Source organism: Aythya ferina, assembly GCF_964211825.1.
Source record: "Aythya ferina genome assembly, chromosome: 4".
In the NCBI taxonomy this organism is placed as follows: Eukaryota; Metazoa; Chordata; class Aves; order Anseriformes; family Anatidae; genus Aythya; species Aythya ferina.
In genome coordinates, this window is record NC_140300.1 from 27,875,279 (window position 1) to 27,899,141 (window position 23,863).

The 23,863-nt window shown below is 41.1% G+C and overlaps 1 protein-coding gene and 1 long non-coding RNA gene across 2 annotated transcripts in view; one reads left to right on the forward strand and one right to left on the reverse strand.

Annotated features, from left to right (window-relative positions):
• SCFD2 (sec1 family domain containing 2) overlaps window positions 1-23,863 on the reverse strand; it is a 189,555-nt gene that overhangs the window by 13,098 nt on the left and 152,594 nt on the right. The window contains exon 6 of the mRNA XM_084517660.1: window positions 2,323-2,468. Coding sequence (XP_084373786.1) covers window positions 2,323-2,468 — 146 coding nt within the window. The remainder of the gene's footprint in view (window positions 1-2,322; window positions 2,469-23,863) is intronic.
• On the forward strand, window positions 3,116-15,347 carry LOC311435997. The gene is made up of 4 exons (XR_014692528.1): window positions 3,116-3,549; window positions 3,728-3,817; window positions 12,043-12,198; window positions 14,906-15,347. It is a non-coding gene; the product is annotated as an uncharacterized lncRNA (long non-coding RNA).

Genomic DNA, 23,863 nt, shown 5'->3' on the forward strand with positions numbered 1-23,863 from the left:
ATTTTCTGAAGTAATTTAAGAGATGCTTTTCATCCAACAGTCTGCAGTGAGAAACAAAGCTTATACTTTTTGAATATGATCCTGTCAACAAAGATTTATACAACTCATCTATTTCTTCCTCCAACACATGTGCATATTTTTTAATTGAGCCAACAAAGCAAATTACAGCAGACATTAGCTGCAGTATCCTTCAGTAGAACATGCCAAGTTTTGTGTCAAATCTCGTCATGCAATAAACAACTGTTTGAAAATATACATGCAGGCATGAAGTCCTATGTATAAAGATCTGTTTAATATCTTCATAGATGAGGAACAGAAAGACATTACAAATAAAATACTTGGAACAAAGATCAAACCATAGTTAAACAGAGAGCCTTGCTGTACAAAATTAAAGGATAAATATTATCTGACTTCAGTCATAACTATGTACTGAAAAGGCAAGATGTTAAAAATGTGCTATGATTTTGCATGTCTGAAGGTTCAGCATCAAAACTTAGTCCCCTTCAAAATTATCTGATTTGGCTGCACAGATGCTAAAGGCATCAAGGACACCTACCTTTTTTAAATTTCATAGTTTCAAGATTTTCCAAGATCTTTTCTGATTTGACATTTATCTATCAAAATGTTAACTCTGGCTATGATGCACCTTAGACGTGATTACAGGAAGAGGAAGGAAGGAAGGAAGGAAGGAAGGAAGGAAGGAAGGAAGGAAGGAAGGAAGGAAGGAAGGAAGGGAGGGAGGGAGGGAGGGAGGGAAAGAAAAGAAAGAGAGAAAGAGAGAAAGAGAAAGAAAGAGAAAGAGAGAAAGAGAGAAAGAGAGAAAGAGAGAGAGAGAGAGAGAGAAAGAAAGAAGAAAGAAAGAAAGAAAGAAAGAAAGAAAGAAAGAAAGAAAGAAAGAAAGAAAGAAAGAAAGAAAAAGAAAGAGCAAAATAAATACTTTCCTCTTGTACAGTCACTACACTAAATGGTTTGATAGTATGATAGAAAAATTCATTCATCATTTTATGTACAAATATAGAATTCAATACTGCAAAAGGTCTAAGAGGCTATCCACTTCCATATATGCACAGAAACCTGTTTTGAGACTTAATAAATGGAGGCTTCCCAGCTCCTAACAGCTGAAGCACAAAAGCATCTGTAGGCTAAAGCCATTCCTGTAGTACTGTGCAGGGGAGGGACTGTGTATGGTCATGGCAAAGGCAGTACTTTCAGATGAGCCAAACTGCTGTGTAGAAAGGTATGGCAGAAAAAAAAAAAAAAGTACTGCCTGCTTATTTCTGCTACTCTAAGACTCCTAAACTGCCCTCAGCAGAGGTTTGGTCCAATTCAAGATGATTAAACCCACTATGTAGCCAGATTGGGCGCTGCAAGCTGTTAATGCACCTCTTGCTGTGTTCCAGCACTCACCCCTAAGCAAACAACCTGGGTTACATCCAAAGAACATACTGATGCTAATTACACTTCAGGAAACTTGTAGAGAGCGTTTTCTTATCATCTGACTGCCTCCACACTGACCTGTATTAAATGCTTAGCCGTTTTCCCCATTTCAGACACCAGACTGGTCATAAGTGCCGGGAGACCTCAGGAACAGGTTTCCTCCACCTTAGCTTTCCAGTGACATTTTGCAGTACTCCCGATTCCTCTTGTTATAAAGCAATGCTTAATTTGTAGCATGTCCCCTTGCTGGTCTGCAGCATACTTATGAGTTTGAAAGGACTTTTTTCTGGCTTAAGACTGGAATCAAGTTTTACAGTCTCTTTCTAAGTCACTGTATGTGCTTTCCACTGCAAAACTCTCTATTTTTAACTGAAAAAGTTAAGCACCTCAGGGGGTATAGGGAGAGATAAAACCACTGTAAATAAGTCCTGATGACCTACAGTACTATAGTAGTTCATGTGTTCACTTTTTATAAACAAAAGCTGCATTTTTCACCTATTCACGAATGGGACTGGGATTCACAAATCACAGATATGGGAAAGAAAATACACAAAAATATAGCTGCTGTCTGATGCAGGCATCCTGCTTGGATCAGTTGTGATGGGTCTTAGTCCTGCACCACTGTGACCTTGTCTTGCCTTTCACAAATTTCTTCATCAGACAATTCTTTATTGACGTGGCCATGGATATGCCTGGATTTGAATGAAGGACTCAAGGAAGCTTTCGACGGTGAAGTCAATTACAAAATCTCTACTTAAATATGCTCCACATGGGCAGAACCCATATGGGTTTAGAACATCAGCCAAGCTAGTGATGTTTGTGAAGCTGTAATGTTAACAGAATGCTAGAGAAACAACATACACACAGAAAAGAAGATCTACTTGCCTGGTGGGTGTTGCTGCCTGGGTTATGTATGGAATTAAACTGTTTCATGTGCATTCGAGCTCTTGAAATATCCCTGAGGGTCTTAAAGATCTTGTCCACTGCATCCGTGGCTTTCTGGGACGTCAGGTTCTGTGCCGAGTCACAGCCTGAAGTAATAAGGAAACAAGGAGCTGAGTGAGTGAGAAACTTTCAAGCATTTTGATAATAAGCAGTAGGAAAAGGCTAACTGGGAGGAAATTTTAAATTAATTTAACCCTGTTATATTCTAGAATCTCCGTGGCTTATTATAGAGCATGTCCACAGCATGTCATGCACATTTTTTGGGAAGAGCTAATAGTAAACTAATCTGGATGTCTGCCTTTCATATCTTAGCATTCTGTATGGCAAATATATTTTATAAACACCTGTATATACACATATACACAATTATACATAGGTCTGAAAGATGGTGATTAGAGGCTGAGCTTTCATTTGTCCAAATATTATTTGTTGCCAGACTCCGAGTCAGACCCCCGCTGGTGCAGCACAACAAAAGCAAGTGACTGCATGTCTGCAGGGCTGCGCCATGCCAGGATACTGCAGATTTATGCCACTGTATCCCTAAAAGCAACAAAGAGACCACAAACAGAGTCTGGGTGACTCCTGTGCTGTAATTGTAAGGCAGACTTTTGTGGTTTTTTTTGGACAGGACTCTTGAAGGTTTTTATTTATTTATTTACTTATTTATTTTATGAGTGCAAAATAACCTACAGAAACATTTTGTTGTTGTTGTTATGCATGTGCAAGGCTTGCATGCTCTGATACTCTGACTAAAAACCTGGTTTTTCATTTTGCAGAGCAGCCTGCATGTTGCCTGTGAAAGCACTGAAAACAAAACCCCACTCAGCAGCTCATTACTTCATAAACTCTGTAAACTCTGTAAATTTATTCTGTTCAGAGAGGTTGCTCCTGCGAGCAATCTCGTGCCGGTTAATCTGTAGGCGAGTGGTGTCCAACAGCTGAAGAAAGTGAAACCGAGCACCTCCTAGGCTGACGAGCCCTAAAAATAAAGTCTGAGGTCATGAAACATGATTTATATTTATAACCAGCACAGGCCAAAAGTATTCAGAGAAGGTCTTGTATTGTCAACGTGCTTTTCACCTACCCATGGGAAAACACAGGAATCAGAGGACAGGAAAGTTACCGGTGGCTCCTGATTCAGAGGCAGGGCTGACTTAATAGCTCACGGTAATGAAGCATTTTGCAAATGAAAAAATGAAACGAAGAGCTGTATCTCACTGTTGCATAACTAGATTTTTCTTCTCTCCGGGAGACAAGCTTTCCCTGTCTTAGCCACATTAGAGATAAGCAGCTTCCAGTTAACTTTAGTTACATTTTCTTTGTTCTCTTTTCAATCCATTTTCAGCAGAAGCCAGTGCTTTTGGCCAGCCCCCCTCCGGCATGTTTGCTTTTGCAAGTGAACGCAAGTCCCCCGTGTGGAGCAAGTTCAGGCAAGGTAAAAATCACATCAAGTTTGCTTTGCTTTGGACACTCTTCTCCTTTCTTATTAATAGTTTATCTTCTTTGGGCCATTTGAAAGCCTTTTGCTTTGCTCCACAGATATTTTTCTCATTGCGAGAAATATTTGTTTCCCTCTCCTGTTGGCATCACTTCTCTCTCTCCCTTTTTCTTTATTTTAACAAGAGCATTTCTACCAAGAACTTTCCAACCAGCTTGTCATTCCCCGTTCCTGGAACCAAAGGGCAGTTTCCAGTGGACGCGGTCTTGCTTTTGTGTCTGGAAACCCCCAAGATGCTCCTACCCTTGCCTGGCCCAGTGCGTCCCGTTTTGTTACAGGGCCAACCTGCTCTTGAGCAATGTCTCAGCAAAGAGCAGCCTGCTCAAACCTCAGTGCCAAAATGCTGTTTGGAGCTCAGGCTCTGCTGTACAGTTTGTGCAGACACACTTGGAGGTCCAGCAGGCTGGAGAGACACCGCAGCCTTCCCCTCTCATAGCAGGAAAGGAGGTCTCCCTCGCCCTTCTGCATACCTTTCCATGAGCCCTGCTGGAACTTAATTATCTTTGATTCCCTCTCTCCTTCTACTAAATATGCCTGAAATTAGAAGATAGATTTACAAGTCAGTCACCATGATTTTCTTCTGTACAAGCCTGATTTTCAAAGGACATAAAGTAAAAATATTTTCTTGGCTTTAACATTCACTTATTTTCAAATACAGACATTTATAAAGGCCTCATTTTATGGGCACCTGGAATTTCTATTAGCACAACTCGGTACATGTTGTTTAAAAATCAGAGGAAAAGATTCGTGTTTATAATGCACCTTTGGCTTCAAGAAAGTGGCAAGTTGTCATTTTGTCCTTCTCTTCAGCCCCTAGAAGCTCATATTCTGCCAATCCAGCCAAGAACTAAATTTGCCACCAAGCAAAGTTATATATATATATATGTATATATACACACACATAATCACATTCTAATTTTTGTGTTGCGATGTTATAAGGAAACCTTGCTGGTGCATACGTACCTGCTGAGCTAGCTTGATTAAAAAATGATTAATACAGCGAGGGGACTGGCTCTGCCCTGGTTTCTCCCCATCCTGGAGAACACCTGCAGCTTGCCTTGGACACACGGCTGCAAATCCCCTCCTGTTGACACCTCCCCTGTGTGTGCCTATGGGGACTGGAGCACAACCCCGCGCCTCTGCCTGCTTCATGCTGCTGAGAAACATGCTCCAACAGTGAGGAGGTGGAATACATTAGCTGCTGCATAGCTCATGTGCTAATTAAACCAACTCTTCCTCTTACTGCTTTTATCACAGAAAGTTAAATGGCGTTGGGAGAGCATGAATGAATTTCTTTGAATCCCAAGCCCTGTTATATGTGGGAAAAGGCATTTAAATGAAATGCTTGGACATGGCTTTCCTGCCAGGGTTAACGTAGCCCAGTTGTAGGAAAAAGACAAACGCCTTTAGCCACTGTGGGGTTAAAGACTCTAAAGCATCCTGACGATAACACAAGAAGAAAACAAGCTGGTGCTGTCGTACATGGGGCCTGATCTCACCAATACTGCCTCTGTTCTGCTGCCATCCACTTGTGCTGAACTTGAGGACGGTCACACCACCCCCAGCAGCCAGCAGCCAGCAGCCAGCAGGACGAGACTACCAGCCCTTATTTATGACTTTCTTTTCAACTTTCGCATCACCACTGAAACATCAGCACAGCTGCCAGAACCAGAACCAATCTGTTTTCACAAGATGCTTGGAAAAAGGAGAAAGGAGTTGCTCTCCTCTACAATCTGTGAAACCGAACCAAACTCATTTTTCTACAGATTTCTGAAATTGGATGGAACAGAGTTTAGGAAGAGGACACAGACACTGTGACCCCATGAGATCCAAAATCCAAAATCTAGGCAAGCCCAAAGTTTGTTGCTTTACTCTGTTTTATACTGTAAGCTTGTCACTGGTATTAGCTTTGTTTTTCTCTAACTTGGTCTCTCTCTACAGCCCATTTACAAAAATAAACTGATATAAACCCTGCGAACCATGGAAGAGAGCTGGCAGAGTAACTAAGCCATTTTAGCAGCACATACTGAAGCATGTCCTAAAACAGAAAATCGATTCTTTGAAGAAGATAAAATCCAGCATCAGTATTGCATTATGCCAGCTATTTTCTAGATATGTAGAATTAATTTGCTGTCAGTGAAAGAAAGAGAAAGAACAGAGATAAAGGGTTCCTTGAGGGTCAGAATTCAAAATATATCACTGATATTAAACTAATGAAAATCTTCAATTTTTAGACTTTAGATGCTAGTATAATAACAGGGCCCTTCTTTTTCTAGCAGATAAATCTAAAGCCATATATGCATATACTCACAGCCATATGTTTAATAATAATTCTGATACATGCACACATTAAGATCATTATGAAAAAGTTGGTGCAAATGCAAATAGTTAAACAAACCATGGTTGTTTTTTACAATGTGAGAAAGAAGTATAACAACACAAACAAGGATGACATTTGTGTGGTTCTCCTCTCACCCTTCTTTCTCATGGATTCTGCAATGCATTTGAATCTTTATTCTTAATTCTGGGTCTCAGTGGGAAGCCAGAAACTGAGCATCACACTGGAAGACAGGGAAGGATGCTCCAGAATCTGAGGGTGCTGCTATTTCCCAATAGCAATACCAGAAGAATGTGAAAAATCAGAATTTTAGTTTGTGTAATTAAAAAAGAGAGGTGTTTTCAACTTCCCTCAAGATAAGAGCATCCAGAGGGGACACAGCAGTGCCTGTGACAGCCTCCCCACAGCACATGGCATGTCTCCATCCTTGGCATCTCCAAGAGTGTGCACAATGAATTAAAATCCCAATAAAACAGGCACTTAAAGAAATAATTAAAATTATAAATATGTTTTAAAAAGGTCCATTTTCTGGAGGCAGAGCTCTAGGAAAGCCATGTATTGGTGCTGCTGGCACAGAGGGGCAGGAGCACATCAGCAGGGAAGGGATGGCACCAGCATGGTTAGATATGGAGCACCATGTTCTTGAGGCTGAACGTGGTACAGCTCAGGCCAACAGCAGCTAGCCCCAGTTTGGTCCATCTTTGGCAGAGCGCAGAGGTTTTAAAGGCAAGTAGAGCTTGGGCTAAGAGCCGCCAGCATGGATGGAGAGCCTGTTGGCCTCAAGTCTTGGATGCTGTGCTTGAAACTGCTCTTTGGCTTGCAAGGTGAGCACACCATGCACTCCTGCTGATGCATGCTTAAAAGCCAGGAGAATCACTGAGTGCTTCACTGAATCTTAATCTCTGAAGCTGCACTCATAAAAACCTGGCTGCTTACCTCTGTCATCAAATATGGATTTAGGATCTACCTTCAGTCTTTTTTTTTTTTTTTTTTAAATTTTGGCCTCAATATCTGTCACTTGGACATTTCTGTTTTATAGGAGTATTTTATTGCCTCCTTCTTGCCAAAATTCAATAGCACAACATGTAATACCAACTTTAATGAAATACTGCAAACTTGGTACTGGAGGCTCTCATGTTACATGAAATTAAACCTGTCAATTCTGTGAACAATTAAACAGAAAAACTACAGTGCTTACTAGAATAAATTACATAAATTAATTGCAGAAGGAATTTAAGTTAAGCTCAGATGTGCTTTTTGAAGGAAATTAATGCAAGAAATTCATTAGGTAACTATTCAGTTGCTCCCTCAAGTAGTCTGCATCTTAATTAAAACACCACACATGTTAATAAAGCTCCAGTAAATGCTCTGTAAGTCTATTAAGGTCTGCCACTAATGTTCATGCAAGAACTTAGGAAAACTCCAGGTTATATAAAATGATATAAAACTTTATGAAAATACCACCCTAGAACTTACACAGTCAAATCTCCTCAGTCTTGTGCAATCTTACTCTCCTTTTGTCTTCATATTTTAAAAGTTTTCTTATTTCTGTTCATTAAAATGAATCACACTGTTAAAACAACAACAAAGTGAAATTGGTCTTTTAGTGTTTTTGTTTGATTTTTCTGTCTTCTTTAGCTTTCACAATGGAAGAAAATACCAACGTTGTTTTGTTTTGGCTTTCACAGACAAATTGGGTTGTGTGTTCCTCATACTGCCAAGGCAGGCTTGCAAAAATTATTGGAAAACATTTCCTTCAGAAAATTACCACCCTACCTAAATTTTTTAAAAAATGCATCAAACTGTTTCAATGTGTGGGCCTAGGAATGATGGTAATGGAGAAATGTCCAAAAGATGTTTTCTTTCCCAATTTAAGATCTGAGCCAAATTGGAACTCACTGAGCTTAAACTGGTGAAAACAGCTTTACAATAACATAACTGTGTAGAGGTGTAGGCTCACAATTAAAATGAATAGCTGTAATCTATTTATCAACCACTGAAGAAAAACAATACTTTTAACAGGAAGACAAAACCAATGACATTTTAATGTTAGGTATCATTATCTGTTCAAAAAGGCCTTTTTACCCAATTTACTTTACAACAGGTAAAAATCCATCTGAAAACTGACAAGGATAATAGGTGGTTAACTGCATTAAATGGCAGATTGGGATTTTATTGTTTTCTTCTTTATTCAAATTAGCAGAATTAATGTATATCCCTTAAATACCTTTTGTTTTAAATTTGTAACTATGCACAGAGTAATATCATTGTGTCTCCAAAATAAAAGACATTGCTTACCTTTAAAATTGAAACTAGATTTTAGAAGGATTCATTCTTAGCCAAAACATTCTCAGGTTGTTTTCCAGGAGAGAGCATGAAAAGGCTGAAAGCTTTTCTGTGTCAGTTCTGTGTTAATCTATGCTGTTATGACAGCTTTGATGCTAACAGTAGGTAAAAATACGCTGTAACTAGTTTACAGAGTTCATGATAGGAAGAAATGAAGCTGTCACATAAACAAAAATATCATGGATCTCCATTTTTTGTAATATTTGAAATTCAAGCGTAAAATCTATCAGATGACACACCATTCTTGATATACTTTATGTACTATTCAGCTAATGCTGCACTACCCAACTGGAAGAGAAATGAAAGAAAGAGTAAAAGCTTTGTTCCGTGTAACTATGTCAGAACAAAAAATGCTTAACAATAAGCTCTCCCAAGTAATGAAGTTAATTTACGACATTGGAAGTCATAGCTTCACCGTAACTTTAAAAGAAACCTTGACTGTTTGAGGTGCACCATGCTCACTTCTGACATCCTGATCACAGAAAGCATCCAGGTGTGCCTTCACCCAGCCTTCACCAGCATCCCAGCTCCAAGAGAAATAGAAGTCCTACTGTGCACTGTCACTAAATCATTTATTTCTGAAAAAGTACGCAACGTGACAGTAACCAAAAGTAACACCCATCAGTGGACATTTCCTGGTAACTCCTCTGTTAATTTTTGATTCAGATTTCCATGAAGCATCTTACAGGGCTGCCTTTGTTGAAGTGCATTTCCCTGACACTGGCAATGCTATATATATATATTCACGGCATACACTAATGACACAATAGGAGAGCGTTCCCATCCTGTGGCTGAGTTTCAAACAAGATTTAGAAAGTTTACGGCCACCAGCTGTAGGTGGATGATCCTGTAGACACCACAGAGCAGCACAGGCAGAGGCTCAGCTGCTTTCTGAGCCACTGACTTGATTTAGGAAGCTGCAGGCCTAGGGCAGGGCAGGCTGACAAGCAGAGCCACAGTGATTCCTTACTGCGGTCTGCAGGGCAGAAACCAATCAGGAGAAAAGTCAAGGGCATATCCTTCAGCAGCTGTAGGCCTTACGAGGGGGAAGGCAGGGTTTCCCCTTTTTTTCAACTATCAAGCACTTGACAGCGCATTAGAGAGAACAGTTTTCTGTGTGGCAGACTGTGCAATGCCTTCTCTGGTACTCCCACAAGCAGTGCAAGGAGGTGACGTGCTTTGCCCACCCAGCTCCAACCCCTGCCATGGGCAGGGACACCTCCCACCAGCCCGAGCTGCCCAAGGCCCCATCCAGCCTGGCCTTGAGCACCTCCAGGGATGGGGTGATGCTGGAAGCACCACTGATACTCTAGAGCACAGCCATTCACAGCCCACCTCTTTCTCACAACATCTAGGGTCATTTTTTTTCCTTCTTTCATACAGAAGCATCACAACTTAGTCAAAAACGCAAGGCGCACACGCGTTTCAGTGTACTGACAGCCTCCGCTTGTGTTACCACATCGATTGTGTGGCACTTCGTGCGTACACAGACACGCTGGAGACAAAAACCTGTCTCTGGTGAATCACTGTATTGATCTGCTGAACAAATGACCTGATGCAATGATATTGTTTTCCGGATCTTCCCCGGCAGAATACGAGGAGAAAAACCGCTGCCATTTTTCCCACTAGCTGTCTGTTTGAAAAGCACAACATCGCACACGTGGACTTGGAACGCTTGAATCAATTTCCGAAGTTATGAATCACGAACAACTTGCTTCTGGTATAAAAGCAAGCTGAATTGTCTGTCACCGTAGCAGAATTTGATATTAAAAAGCTTTGTGTCTCGGTAAAAAGCCAGATGATAGCTTAGCCTCCAGCATAGGTGACTATGTGATTTGGAATGAGCACTGTGGCTCTGATAAGATTAGGCAAAACATACTTTGCGGAGGCGTTTGCTCTTCATGAATTTCATGGAAATATCTGTGCAAAAACAGTAATCCATTTGGTGTCAGAAATAAAGCAGGAGAGGCCTTTGCAAATTTCTCTCTTCGGCTTTTGTTTAAATGGTTGTTTATATTCTTCACCACCCACTGTAAAATTATTTCAAATGAAGTCATCACTGGAGCACTGTCTCAAAGGATAATTCTTCTTCTTTTGGGAATGTTTCCCATCTCGGTAACAATAACATCCTATAAAAAGTACCTTTATGGAAGATTTTTCCCTTTATGAAAGCAGATAACACTGACTCATCTAAATGATTTAGAAGTCTTCCTGTGTTCATCTGCTCTTATAATGCACTGAAACTGGGCACTGCACTTTGCAGAGATCAGAAGAACACAGACCAGTCCGAACACCTAGCAATCTGAGGGTAAACAAGGAACGACAACCAAGGAAAAAAGCATGTGCAGAAAGAACAACAATAAAGCAGTAAGGAATTCAAGCTATACAGATAGCACTGCATACATTATCCCACTTTATGTTAATTTTTAAATGGAAATTATTGTTATACAAGAGCCATATTGACTGCATAAAGGATAGTCTGAGTAAAAAGCAAAATAAAAGAAGTGAGGCTGTGGAAAGGATCTGAAAAAGAAGAGAAGAAACCCTGCTATGGGAAGATGGACCAGTGTGGCACCATGGGTTTCCCAAGTATGAACAACTGCATCACGTACCAAGCTGCCCCTTCCCCTGGCTACACCCGTGCTGCTAAGACAGAGCAAAACCAAAAAATTACACAAGGGATGCTCATTTTTATCCTTTTCCTTCTGTCAACTCAAAAGCACACTGTCATGCAGATTGCAAGTATCAGTTAATGAAGAAAATGATCAGCAGTACGTGCTGCAAGCACATGTGCAGAGGGAGGAAATATCCTGGAGTATTAAGCAGAATAAACCCATATTCTTAAAACAGCTAATAATTCATAATATGTGCAATAGATAAAAAAGATGCTGACAGAAGCCTCAGTTTAGCAGAAAATGTAAACACGCATTCAACTTAAAAGGTGTGATGGGATGAAGTTAGGCCAGTGCTTAAGTGCTCTGTTGAACTAGGGTTCAACTATCTGGTTTAGATTCAGGAATAATTGTGCTATCTTACTTACCAAACAACTGAACAGTTTGTGAAGCTGGTCTATAAATGTTCCATTTTCTCTTGTAGCACTTAAGAATCAACATTTTTTGTCCTTAAAACAAATAGGACATTTTGTATGCTTGGTGGAAACACAGATTTGAACACAGTCTTGAAGAAACAATAAATGATAGAAAATGTGTGGGATCTCTATAGTCATTTCTATTTAGTATAAATTGACAATGTTTCCAGGAAAAAGAAATAATGAAAAACACTCATAATATTGTCATCAAATTTCAACACCTGCTTATTTATTGTTGCCAAAAGAATAAAGCGTAACATGATTTATGCTTCAAGCATACAGCAGAAGCATAGGGATTTTTTTTTCATTAAATTGTGCCTGCCTAAGAATGAAAGAGGACATGCAATTTCAATATTAACTGGATTTTTTTTTTGTGCTTTTCTTTTTTAGGAAACAAAGAGCTTACTAAATGCAATCAACCAATCAAGTCTGAAGGACTGAAAACAGCAATTAAGCAATGAGGTTGATCTGTAACAGCACAATCCTCTTGGCTACCATGGGACTGTGCAAGCGCAGCTGAGAGGCGCCTCCGCTCAAGACCACCAGGTTATGGGTAATAACTGTCCTTTGCAAGTTGTCTGTACACTGGCAATCATATAACTGTGATAGAAATATGTGTAAGAATATATCTAATACGTTTTCAATATGATCAGTAGGTATAGACACACTTTCACATGTATGCACCACATGTAGCGAAGCCAGTGGAGAGGAGGAATTGGAAGTGGAAAATCCGGAAATAAACTTTATATTTTTCCTAAGCACTGCACCACAGTTTAGCTTTGCTCCTTGCCCCCTTTCCCACAAGTAGCCATGACCTTTTCTTATGGAGAATCCTATTGCTGGATGCACTGAGCACAAGCTGAAACATACGGAGAGTGAGGTATCCCTGGGTTTGACTTTCAGGTGTACAAATACTACCAGCTGCCTCCTACTACATCATTATTTAGTAAAGACAGTCATCTTAAGTCAAATTATGTCATAACAAATCAGACATTCACAGTTCAGAACAGCAATCTCTTTCTAACACACTTCTGTGTACTCCTGAGATGCCTATCATAACCACCTTTCATTTCAGAAAGGTAAAATATTTACTAATTTTGGTCCTGAAGTCCTTATCTCAGCTCATGACAGCTGATCTCAATGAATAATTTCTGCATAAAGAATGCTGAAAAATCACATCTTCAGCTTTTCCTCCCATATTCAAATTCATCATTGAACCTGATTGAACCTTTCACTGTGTTACGCTGCCTCACTCACTACTAAGTATAACTAATTGGGACTGCATCCGCAATGGTTTGTTGAATTTTGCCTGGATGGATCTTTCTTGCATAATACTGACCAGAGAAGGCAGGAAGCCTCACACCTCCATGCAGGCCTTGAAACCACACCGTGCTGTATGCTGCCTTCTCTAAGGCCGTGTTGAAACCCTTCTCCACCAAGATTCAGCCCATACCACAAGAAAACACACATGTTTATGGGCTTTCTGTTCCTCAGTGTTAATAGAAAACCAAGAATTTTTAGAAAGCTCCTGCTATACCAGAAGTGTTTGGAAATAGAGTCATGCACTGCCTGCACTCTGCCGGCCGCTTGGTGAACACGGGGGCACTTCTGTGGTGGAAATGCTGGGTGCTGCTGATTAACAGCTGGCTGCTCTCAAAACTTCTTTCTGCCCCATTGCTGCTTGTTGAGGCGAGGAGCTGGTAACTCAAAACCATATTTTCTGCTGGGTAAACTCACCTGTGGTGTGAAGGCATCAGGCAGGTGACACAGCAGCCTCCACGCATCAGCTAACCTCGCCTCAGGAGTCAACTACCGTGGAGTTAGAAAGAGTTTGTGCTCCCGAGCAATGATTAAACACACAGATTAAAGATAAAGCTTCCCTGTACACTTTATGACTACTCTCTCTCAGGAAAGTGAAACGTTGTTTACAACAGACTCTGTGCAACGGCACCATTACAGTCTCAGCCAATGTCATGGTGACTTTCCCTGCCATTTTATTCAGGAGGTTTTTAGCAGCCTCAGATGTAAAAGTGTGACTACTTCAGTTATGTGGAATGTAATAAGGTCTTCTTTTCCTCATATGGGGACCTTTCTCTCTTAAAAAAAAAAAAAAAAAAGATATTTTTACATACCGAAGGACTAGAAACATCATATTAGGTTATTCTATATGGCATCTGGAAAATATCCCATTTTTCAGTGTATTTTTTTTTTCAGAAAGTACACAGGTATTCAGGTATTTTCACTGCTTACTGAGGCTGAACAGCCCCAATAACTAAATAAAAACAAGGGAAATTAGTTAAAGCAGCAATTCCCCTGCACTAAATGGGAATCGCATTTAAGCTTCTACTGTGATCCCTTGCTCTTGAATCATCCTGTCATAATTTATTGTAACACCCTGCACTCCCAGGCACTTAATTGGACCTTTTGCTGCTATTGCAGAGCTGCACTTGTTTTATTTTGATTAGTGGCCATTTAAAGAATACTCTGAAGTGGGATTCATCTCTAATAGTGTTAGTCATCTGAAAAACGGATGGAAGAACCGTGGTCCACACTCATTATCTCATCCCAAGGACTCTCCGGGAAAGGCAAATCTCTCTGACTGCACTTCAGAAAGCTTTGCTTGTGAAACAATACCCATTTCCAACTAAAGGCTCACGTCATCAACAGGGAAAAAGCTGAAGAAATAACAGCTTCAATTTGTGCAGGGGAGGTTTAGATCGGATTTGATGGAGAATTCCCTCACAGAGAGGGTGGTCGAGTGTTGGAATGGGCAGAAGTGGAGTCCCAATCCCCGGAGGTATTAAGAGAGGTGTGGACGTGGCACTGGGGGACATCATTTAGTGATGGGACTTGGTAGGTCGGGGTGATGGCTGGACTTGACCTTGGAGGTCTTTTCGAACCTGGATGATTCTAACATCAGTCTGGGGTAAGAAAAAGGATCAAACTAAAGGCCAGAAGAAGTATGACAAGCAAAATAAAGCCTGTGCTGTTCTTCTAAAATACAACTGTGAATAGATGCTACCATCAGTCTGCAGAACACTCAAAGTCAGCAATGATTACTCTGCAGATATAAATAAGCTGTCCTACTTTCTGCTTATGCCAGCGCAACAGAAGGGAAAATGTACAGAGAGAACAGCTAGATTATACCTTACTCTTACCCTGGGAATCATAAATGGAATGCAATCTATTTGTGAGGAATGTTTCATATGCAGAATATTTGTGTATTTATTGTGTCTGGTTTTTATTTACACAGCCCTTCTTGTAGCTTGTCCAGCGTGTGGCACTCAAGTCAAAATTCAGGGCCTTGCCTTCACAGAGCAGCCTTCTGGAGACAGGGAGCCAGATGAAAGCAGCATGAAGCAATGTCCAACTAAAATCCTGACTGAGCAGAAAACCAAGAGAATCTGAAGCTCCGATGTGTGAGCCAAAATGGACTCAGGTTGGCTTTCAGAGCATGTTTGTGCAGAACTAGCAGCTATAAAAACATATTTGCAGTTGTAAGTTGAGCAAATTTCATATGAGTCACAGAGGCTGTAAACATGCAGCCCCCACAGAGTTGTTTGCGAGGCATTTCTCTGCATATACCCACGGCATTCAACTGAAGACTGAAAAACTGAATAACTGCAGAATACAGTACATAAAAGTAAGACAAGAAGAATAAATGACAGAGGCAACTACAGTCTAGTGACTTGCTTTTTAAATAGGCGTGGAGTTCAAACAGATACTGAAGAAAAGAATAACTGGCTGCTAAAAATGAATGAAAAGGGTGAACAAAAGCTGACAAGTGCAAATCGTAGCCAGGCTCTCTGGCATGCAGCTCTCTGGGTGAGATAAGTGACTGTTCAGCTGGCAGAAACCTGGTCAGTCATGGATTTCAGCAAAACATTTGATAGGATGCCACCTAGAGAATTAGTTTGGAGTGAAGAGATGGGACCTAGCAAAAGAATTGGAACAGGCTGATGGAGAAACAACAGCCTGGGCTGGATGGAGAGTCCCTGGAGGACTGGTCATGCTGTTTTTATTACTGACTTGTGCACAAGTAGCAGGAGTTTGATGTTGAAACCGCTAATGGTGAAATTAAAAGGTCTTGTTGAAGGCAGAGGAAGCTTGAAATATTAAACTAGACAAAACCTGAAGGAACAGAAATGAGGTACACCAGAACAGCACAGCAATGCAAAATGAGATAAAGCTCACCAAGGTCATGAACTTAGTGGGTAATAATAAGAAATCTCTCCATCAGCTGGGACTGCAGTGGAGAAGAACAGAAAGAGAAGAATCTGTTAGTAGATGATGCAGGGATGATACTGGGCTACCAAAACCACATGAAGCATGCAAAACTCATCAGATGGGATACTTCCTGTAAATATACAGACGTTGTAAAAGGGATAAAGCTTCAACAGAAACAGTTTTGGTTGCTTGTTCCTGTGATACATGACTTCAAACTGGACTATGTGTAAAGAAGACTTGTGAGCATGACTACAGAAATGAAACCTTTCGTATATGGAAAAAGTGGGACCTTTCAGATCAGCAAGAGGAAGAATGAAGATACGCAAACTGAAAAGTAAAATCAAGTATCCGGCCATCAAAGGAACAAGGTCTTGAAAGAGCCTTTGTGCGAGAGTCATTGGATTAGGTTGGAAATAATGACAGTTTCAAGGTGGATTTTGACAAGGTTATAAGTGAGATGAGATGATATGGTTGCCTGGAAAGGAGGAGGGGGGCCTGGTTTGGTGGTGCTCTAACACCTCCCTAGTGCTCTCTGTCCATGTAGACTCTTGATCATTTCACATAATTTTTACATTTCGAAGATTTAATACTACATCTAGGAAAAAAACCACACCACCATGCAATTGCCCAAATGCTATATAAACGTTCTCATAAATGCTAATGTAGGATTTTGACTATTAAAAGTGTAGAAATGTCTGGCAGCCTTTTTAAAAGCCTGGTTCAGTCTGGCTGCAGGCTGTCAGTGACCAATTTCACCACGCACATTCTTCTCTCCTGACAAATGGCTCAGTGGATAGCTATGGGACGGGCTGTCTGAGAGGTTTACAACCCGCTAATGACAAAGTGCTCAAAGCTGGGAATCGGTTTCTAATAGAAATGAAAATATTTTTCCCCACAGAAAGTCATTACACTTCTCTTTCCTTCTCCCAAAGCATAAATGTTGAGCAAGTTCTCTAGCTGTTGGAAAAGGTTGGTAGGAACAGTAAAGCCATCGGAGACCACAGATGCATAGCTCTCTCACTTCCCTAATAAGCCAAGCTGCTTTGGCATTGAAGAAGTGTGGAAAGGTCACCACAGAGGCAAATGAATGAAAAAGCCAAGGTTGAAAGGCAAGCAGAAGGCTTGAAGCTAGTTGTACGTGTTGAGTTTCTGAAAGACAGGAGGCCTCCTGGCATACAGAGCTAGCCGATGGGATTCTGTAGGATCTGCAACTTGCTCTCACAGGGAAGGACTTGCACCAGGTCCTTCTGGGCAGCATGGAAAAGTAAAGACACCACCTTGCTGTTTAGAAAGCTTAGGTGAATGGAGGGAAGGAGGAGGCAGAGGATATTTGTGAAAAAGCATATTCCAAACACCTCCTGCTGCCTGTACTCTAGAGAAAAGAGATGTGGTGTATTGCTACGGCCCTATCCTACAGCCAGGGACATGCATTTGCTTGTTCCTCCGAGAGCTTCCTCCAGCCTGGGTGAGCTATAAACCTCTGAAAGTTCATCACTCACACATGCTCAGTTAAGCCTTGCTGGATTTTCACAATTAAGACGTCTAAGGATGCTCTTGCCAAACATACTCCAGCCTTACAGAAGGCGTCATGCTAACAGAGCAGTCCATCCATCATTGCTAAAGAGTGAGAAGCCATGATCTGTTACTTCCCAGCTCTTAGCTGTGATCAGACAGCAAAAAATGTGCCACTTTCACTGAATACCACAAGCCTGTCCCATTTCCTTGGCTACGCCACTGAACTGATGCCAGGGGGTTAGACACAGAGCTACAGCAAGGGGTGGGCTACTACTGGCACTCAGCAGGGCTGAGGAGGATCTGCCAAAAGATTAAGCCCATTTTGAAAATGTGCAGTAGAAAGCTCTTTTTTATTTTTATTTTTTTAATGTTTAGTAAGCTGTTGAACTACAGAAGAATGTTATAAAAAAACAACTGCACTTATCAATAAATTTATGACATTGATGCCTATTTAGTTTATTGAACTTGCCAGGCTAGCTCTGCAAAATTCAGCATCCTGTTTTTATAGAAGACTCAGGAAAAAGACATTCATACTTGAAATGCCTAAAGGGCTCCAATCAAGCTCTTCACGTTTACTAAGAATGCAAACAAAATGACATGACCTCAGTAGAAATCATTCGCTCCGTACTTTTTAAAGGACAATAAACATATGGAAGGAATTACAGAAAGGGAGTCAGTAAAAAAGAGTGGTGCATCAGAGAAATGGTTTGTATAAAAATAAAATTGCATATGAAAGGGAGAAAAAAGAGGTAAGCAGAGAAAAAGAGGCGGAGCATGAGGAAGAGGACTCTTTTTTTGGGGCAAATGTTTCTTATGTTCCTGCTGAAGTTTTGAGAGCAGCTTCTACAATCAGATGTCAGGAAGTACCCATCTGAGTGTCCTGTGCAAGGAGAGGAAGAGGTTCCATGTTTTAGGGAGCCTTAAAATACTGGAATGGGAATATTAATATTAAAAATATTAAAAATATTAAAAATATTAAAAATATTAAAAATTCAGACCACTGCAGACACATAAGACTTATAATATAGGACCTAACATGGCTGATATTTACCACAAAGCATAAGAGAAGAACTGGAGGCAGCATACCTCAGCCTGGCCCTGTTCCCACCCAACCTGCCCTAGCAGTAAGTGCTGGGTTGAAGAGCAGGTTGGGACTGAGCATCTTTTGCTCCTTGGAGCATCCTCCTTAACACAAGAAGCTCCTCAGTGTGAATAGCTAATCTGCTGCCCTTGGGAATGCAGGAATGACCAGAACCAAAGATATGCTGTGAGCCAAGAGCAATATGTACAGGCTGCAAGGTCCAGATCTGCACAGCTCTGTGCAAATGTAAGCTCCTTGGATGTCAGAGGAGATTCAGTGATTTCCAGCTCAACTTGTAGCTCAACGGAAATACACTTAGGAAAGACACATTGAACACTATCAAATGAAACCCTGGAAGACTGAGCAGTTGTGGGACATGGTGAACTCATATTCTTGTCATAGAATATTAATTTGGATTTGCTGGCAATCTTTCTACTGGCTTGTAAGTTAAAGCGAGAGTGTTATTTTTACATCTTTACGAGAAAAAAAAAAATCCATGCAAAGTTACTGAAAAAGCAGTATTTGCAAGTGACATCATCTTAGTTATGTTTCAAGGAGATTAGCAGTAAACCTGGGCAGAAGTTTTAAAGAGTTCCAGGAGTATTAGAGCCAAAGTTTAAACACAAGTTAATTAGGCTCAAAATGTTGCACCAATCTGCTCTGCAAAAAACAGTTCAGAAAAGCTCCTTTGGCAAATGGAGATGTAGGAGACAAGGGACTTCTGGAGAAGAGGTATCTCTGGAGAGTCAGTGTATGGCACAAGTACCTTTCCTCAGGCACTCACTGCTTTTAAGGCATGCATGTTCACAGAAGAACCACGACTTGAGTCACGTTGAGTTGGTGAACCCTCTTTGCCTGTACAGTTACCTGCAAAAAAGACTCAAACCTAGTTTGATCAGAATCAAACCAAAGACTAAACTGGCACACAGAATAGCCTGGATCTTCCAGGGATGCTGGGAAGTGTCATGAAGCTTGTACTACTCCTGCCTTAGGTTCTCCTACTTTACGTTAAAATCAGCAATTGCTATTTCCATGGCTGTCAATACAGAGCTTTGTTACAATAGGATTTTCAAAACGTAAGCATCGTAGAACTACTGAAAATGTTTTAAGAAGGGAACTGGGTGGGCTGCACTCTACATTCATTGAAAATGCATTTTGTGCCTTGCTTTGCAAGAAGCAATACTGCAGCAATGCTGAACATCGCTAAAAAAGCACACATCAGAGCTCTGGTGATATAAATCAGAGATGCTGGAAGTGAATGAAACATCCAGCATATTCTCAACGACCAACCAAAAATGTTATGTTAGATTTTAGCAAGATAGGTGTCCAGATTGAATCTTTCCATCCCTAATGACTAAATTTAGGTTATTTTGTGGTTGGTAAAAATGATCTGATTGCCAATGTGCTGTGTGGGTGGAGATCCTGAATGCACAGAGAATCCCAGATCCGATCACTCACCACTGCACAGTGAATAGCGCTGACTGAGCCTCTTTGTAGCAACGGCTACAGAGCAGCTTACTTATACAGGTAGGCAGATTTATTCCACTGATGGACCATGCACTTAGTACCAGAACAGGATAGATGCACGAAAAAAAGGCAGTGGGTCAAATTCTTCTTTAGAACAGACCCCCACTGACTCTTTCAGAAGTGACAGTGCAAGTAATAACACATCGGAGCCATTGTTCTAATAAATGTCTGGGGTTCCTTCTAGTTTTAAAGGAGGGATTTCCTCCCCTCACTTTAAGATCCTCCATTATGAAATGATGGGTGGACTATTTCTGCTTTGGTTTATCTATTATCACATAGGCAAAAGAGAAGAAAGAGAGGCCAATGATTTGCAGGGGTATTAAAGTTTTCCACACTGTATTGAGGTATGTAAAGTAACTGTATTAGTATGATTTCAGTTCTAAGTTAGAAGATATTCTGAACCACCTTGAAAGAGAGTCTGAGGTGTGAAGTGTCACCTAACTCCCATGCTTAACAGGGAGTCTCACACTTTCTTCATGGTTTGAATCACTTCTCAACAGCGATGGCCTTTATATCCCCACCTCCAGATTGCACCTTAACCACCCAGTAACTGCAACAACCGCTGTTAAATGACGTAGGGAAACACTGAACACATTTTTATCATCTTTTCAGGGACCTCAGCAGCTACAAGCTATAAAGGAGTACTTGTGCGGTGTGATCAGACAGCTCTTTGCAAAGCACAAGCAAAGGCTATTTGGTCACCCTTTTAGGACAGGCAGCCCATGCCTTCCTTCCCCAAGTCCCTTTCTCTCTTTTCTTTAGAGAAATCCCTTTGGTAATTCAATACTGCAATATCTTTCCAGTCAAAGGAGTTAAGCCAATTGCCCTGACAGACGTCTAGGAGGTTCCCCGCCCTAAGGAGAAGGCATGAATTTTAGCACAAGTCAGTGTGAAAAGCTACTTCAAAGAAACAGAAATACAACCCGCAATTCTATAAACTACTTGAAATGATCCCTTTACACATTCATTAGACTGAAAAGGGGCATGCCATTGTATACAACCATTCCTGGCCTTAATGCTGCTTTCTGGCCTCTGAAGTTCAATGCATGGCCTTAGGGGAGAGAGGAAAGTTTCCAAAGGAGTGGCAGGCTCTTTAAAGGTAGCTGTCTATCCGATCACCTCCTTTAACAGAACGAGTCTCATAAACTTCTTTTTGCTACTGACAAAGAGGTTTGCAAATGGAAGGTCACCTAAAAATAAAAATAAAAGGAGTCAAGAACTGTGTGTTTTGTGCTAGAGGAGATACCTTGCGGAAAGCTGGTAAATGGGAGTGCCTTGCAGAGCAGGCCATTATCTGTCAGTTGCTAACGTTTCAGCATATCCTCAGTCGTGCTTTTAACAAATGAAAGGGCATTCTCAAATCCAGAATTTACTTAATTTGGCAAGCTGCACTGCATCACTGCAAGAGAGCTCCTTTCTTCACTCAAGGTCAAGTTTACAGATGCAGTACATCTAGCAATAAATCTACGCAGGCTAAAAAGAGGTCAGGATTGTGCAAGCTGACTTCTTTGTGCTTATAAATCCACTTGGGTAGAGCATTTGGGATCAGAGTGTAGATTCCCAACACTTGAGTCTGAACAATTTAGAAATCAAATGAGGACAAGGCTTTTGGCATGTAGACATACAAAACACACAGAATATCTGTTTCTAATACATCGATATCTACCATCTCTGTCATCTTAGACAGAAAACTTCATACAAAACAAACTCTATTCTAAAAAACTAACTGTGCTGTTCAAATCCCAAGCCTAAGAACATCTAACAGATCTGAAGACTGTTTAAAAAAATCCCACAAAAGAACAGCTGAGATAGAACAGGCATTTGGTGTTGCTGTCACTCCAGTTACCCATGCACGACCACACTTAGAGCCAATTACTCTGTGTGTTCTGTTCAAAAATGCCTGTAGAGAAGTTGTGGAGTAATTCTGACTCACTTCCAAAAGTACCTTTATGGTGTAAGCATTTAAGTCCCAGCAGATGCATCTATGTTGGGTTTAGGTTGGATTTGGAGTTTCGAAGAGAGTCTTCCTCTTGCTCCTTTACTGTGTTTCCTTTTGCACTGCAGAGAAAGCCTGGAGTGCGCAAATTGAACTCCTTCTGATGAAATGAAACCAAAATTGCCCCCCAACAATTAATTCAGATGACAGGGCCAGAATTAGAACCTCAGCACCAACTATGTGCACAGAGAATAAGCAGAAGGGAAACAGAAAGTTAATTTGCTCAGATAGCAAGTCCCATGATATACACACAGACCTACGTGATTTTAAAAAATTAAAGTAACATTAGTAGGCAGCAAAGACACGCAAAACTGCAGTGAAACCGTCTGCTGTTTGAAAAGCTCTAAAAATAACAAATGACAGTGCTGCTAAGTACCATAAAAGATAATGGGGTGGAAGTAAATATTTCAGAACTGTTAGGACAAGAAAGGGAAGATACTGAGAGGATGGCTCTGAAAGGAAAAAGAAAGAATGAAAGAAAAAAAAAAGAAACTGTGAGTGAGTCTAGGTCACCCACTTTCCATAAGCATGCACAAAGCAAAGTGGAGTTTTGCTCAAGGACTAACCAATAAAGGTCAGTCTTTAAACAGATCCTATTACTTTGCTGTTTAATTGAGCTCTTCTCTACATCTCCCCTTAAAAACAAACAAAAAAACACACACACAAAAAAACCCAACAAGACAAATTCCTTTGCCTACTGTTTCTTTCCACACACACACTGCACAGGGGAGTTTCATTCAGCTATGTGAATGGAAAAGCCCTTCATCAGTTGACCATACCCCTGGCTGCAAAACCAATGCAGCAACTAGTGCTCAGTAGGGTCTTTTTTAATGGTCCGTTTGCTGGTTCGGTACAGTCCTTCTCTACGTTACATCCGTGACCTTGGGGGTTCATAATTAGCAGGGTAGAGGCATGACAAGCTAAGATGAACCCTCATGCTGCCTCCTGTACAGATGTTAAAGGGTTTGAAGGAGCAGAAGTTTCTCTCGAGCTTGTACTGACAAATGCTAGGACAGCATCTAGGGGCACAGTGGCCCCTACAAGATCTGTTTTACCATAAATAATGATCTAGTCTTTTTTTATAGGCTCTTTAAACCAGGTTAGTAATGAGCTAATTGCATCTTTCTGGGTTGTGCAAACGCAGTGCTGGATAGTACGAGAAACACAGGAATTTCTAGGAAAATTGCATCACCCATGTCAATCTCAGAAGACAAACAAGAGACCGTAGCACGGATGCTTCCAATTTGCCAATAGCCGACCAATTTGCCTTATTCTGGTCCAGCGTGTCTTCTGAACAGGCTGCCAAACTCCCACTCCCACCAGTGAATTGGCCCTGTGCTTAAGCTGTGTTTCTATGTTTTTGGAGAGAAAAGAGGGATTTCCTCCTGTCTGGAAGGCCACCCTCTTCAACTTCCTGCAAACTCAACCTGTAAGAGCTTGCTTTGGTGGGGAGGCAGAGAAGGGCAGAGCTCAGAGGGGACCCCCTGCAGGAGCAGGCGGGGGTGATTAGGATGGCAGAGTGCACAGAGACACAGGGCGCCCATTGACGTGCTCACTGAGCCGTGCGTGATTACGGAGCCATTTCAACACCATTGTTCTACAGAAGAATTGCTTGAAAAGGCTCAGTTGCTGTCCTGTGGCAGAGGGCAAACCTGGCGCTCCTCATTTCATGTTACATGCTTTGATTGCCTCCGAATTAAACCGTGCCTGGGCGCATTCCCCCTGCTCAGCCACAAATCCAAGGATATAAACCCATGGAAGACTGATTACATTGCAGATCAGGAAAGATACCTGAATACACATAGCCAATATTCCCGTTTAGCCTCAGATGGAACAAAAGTTGCTACCTCGCTTTTGGCTGTGCC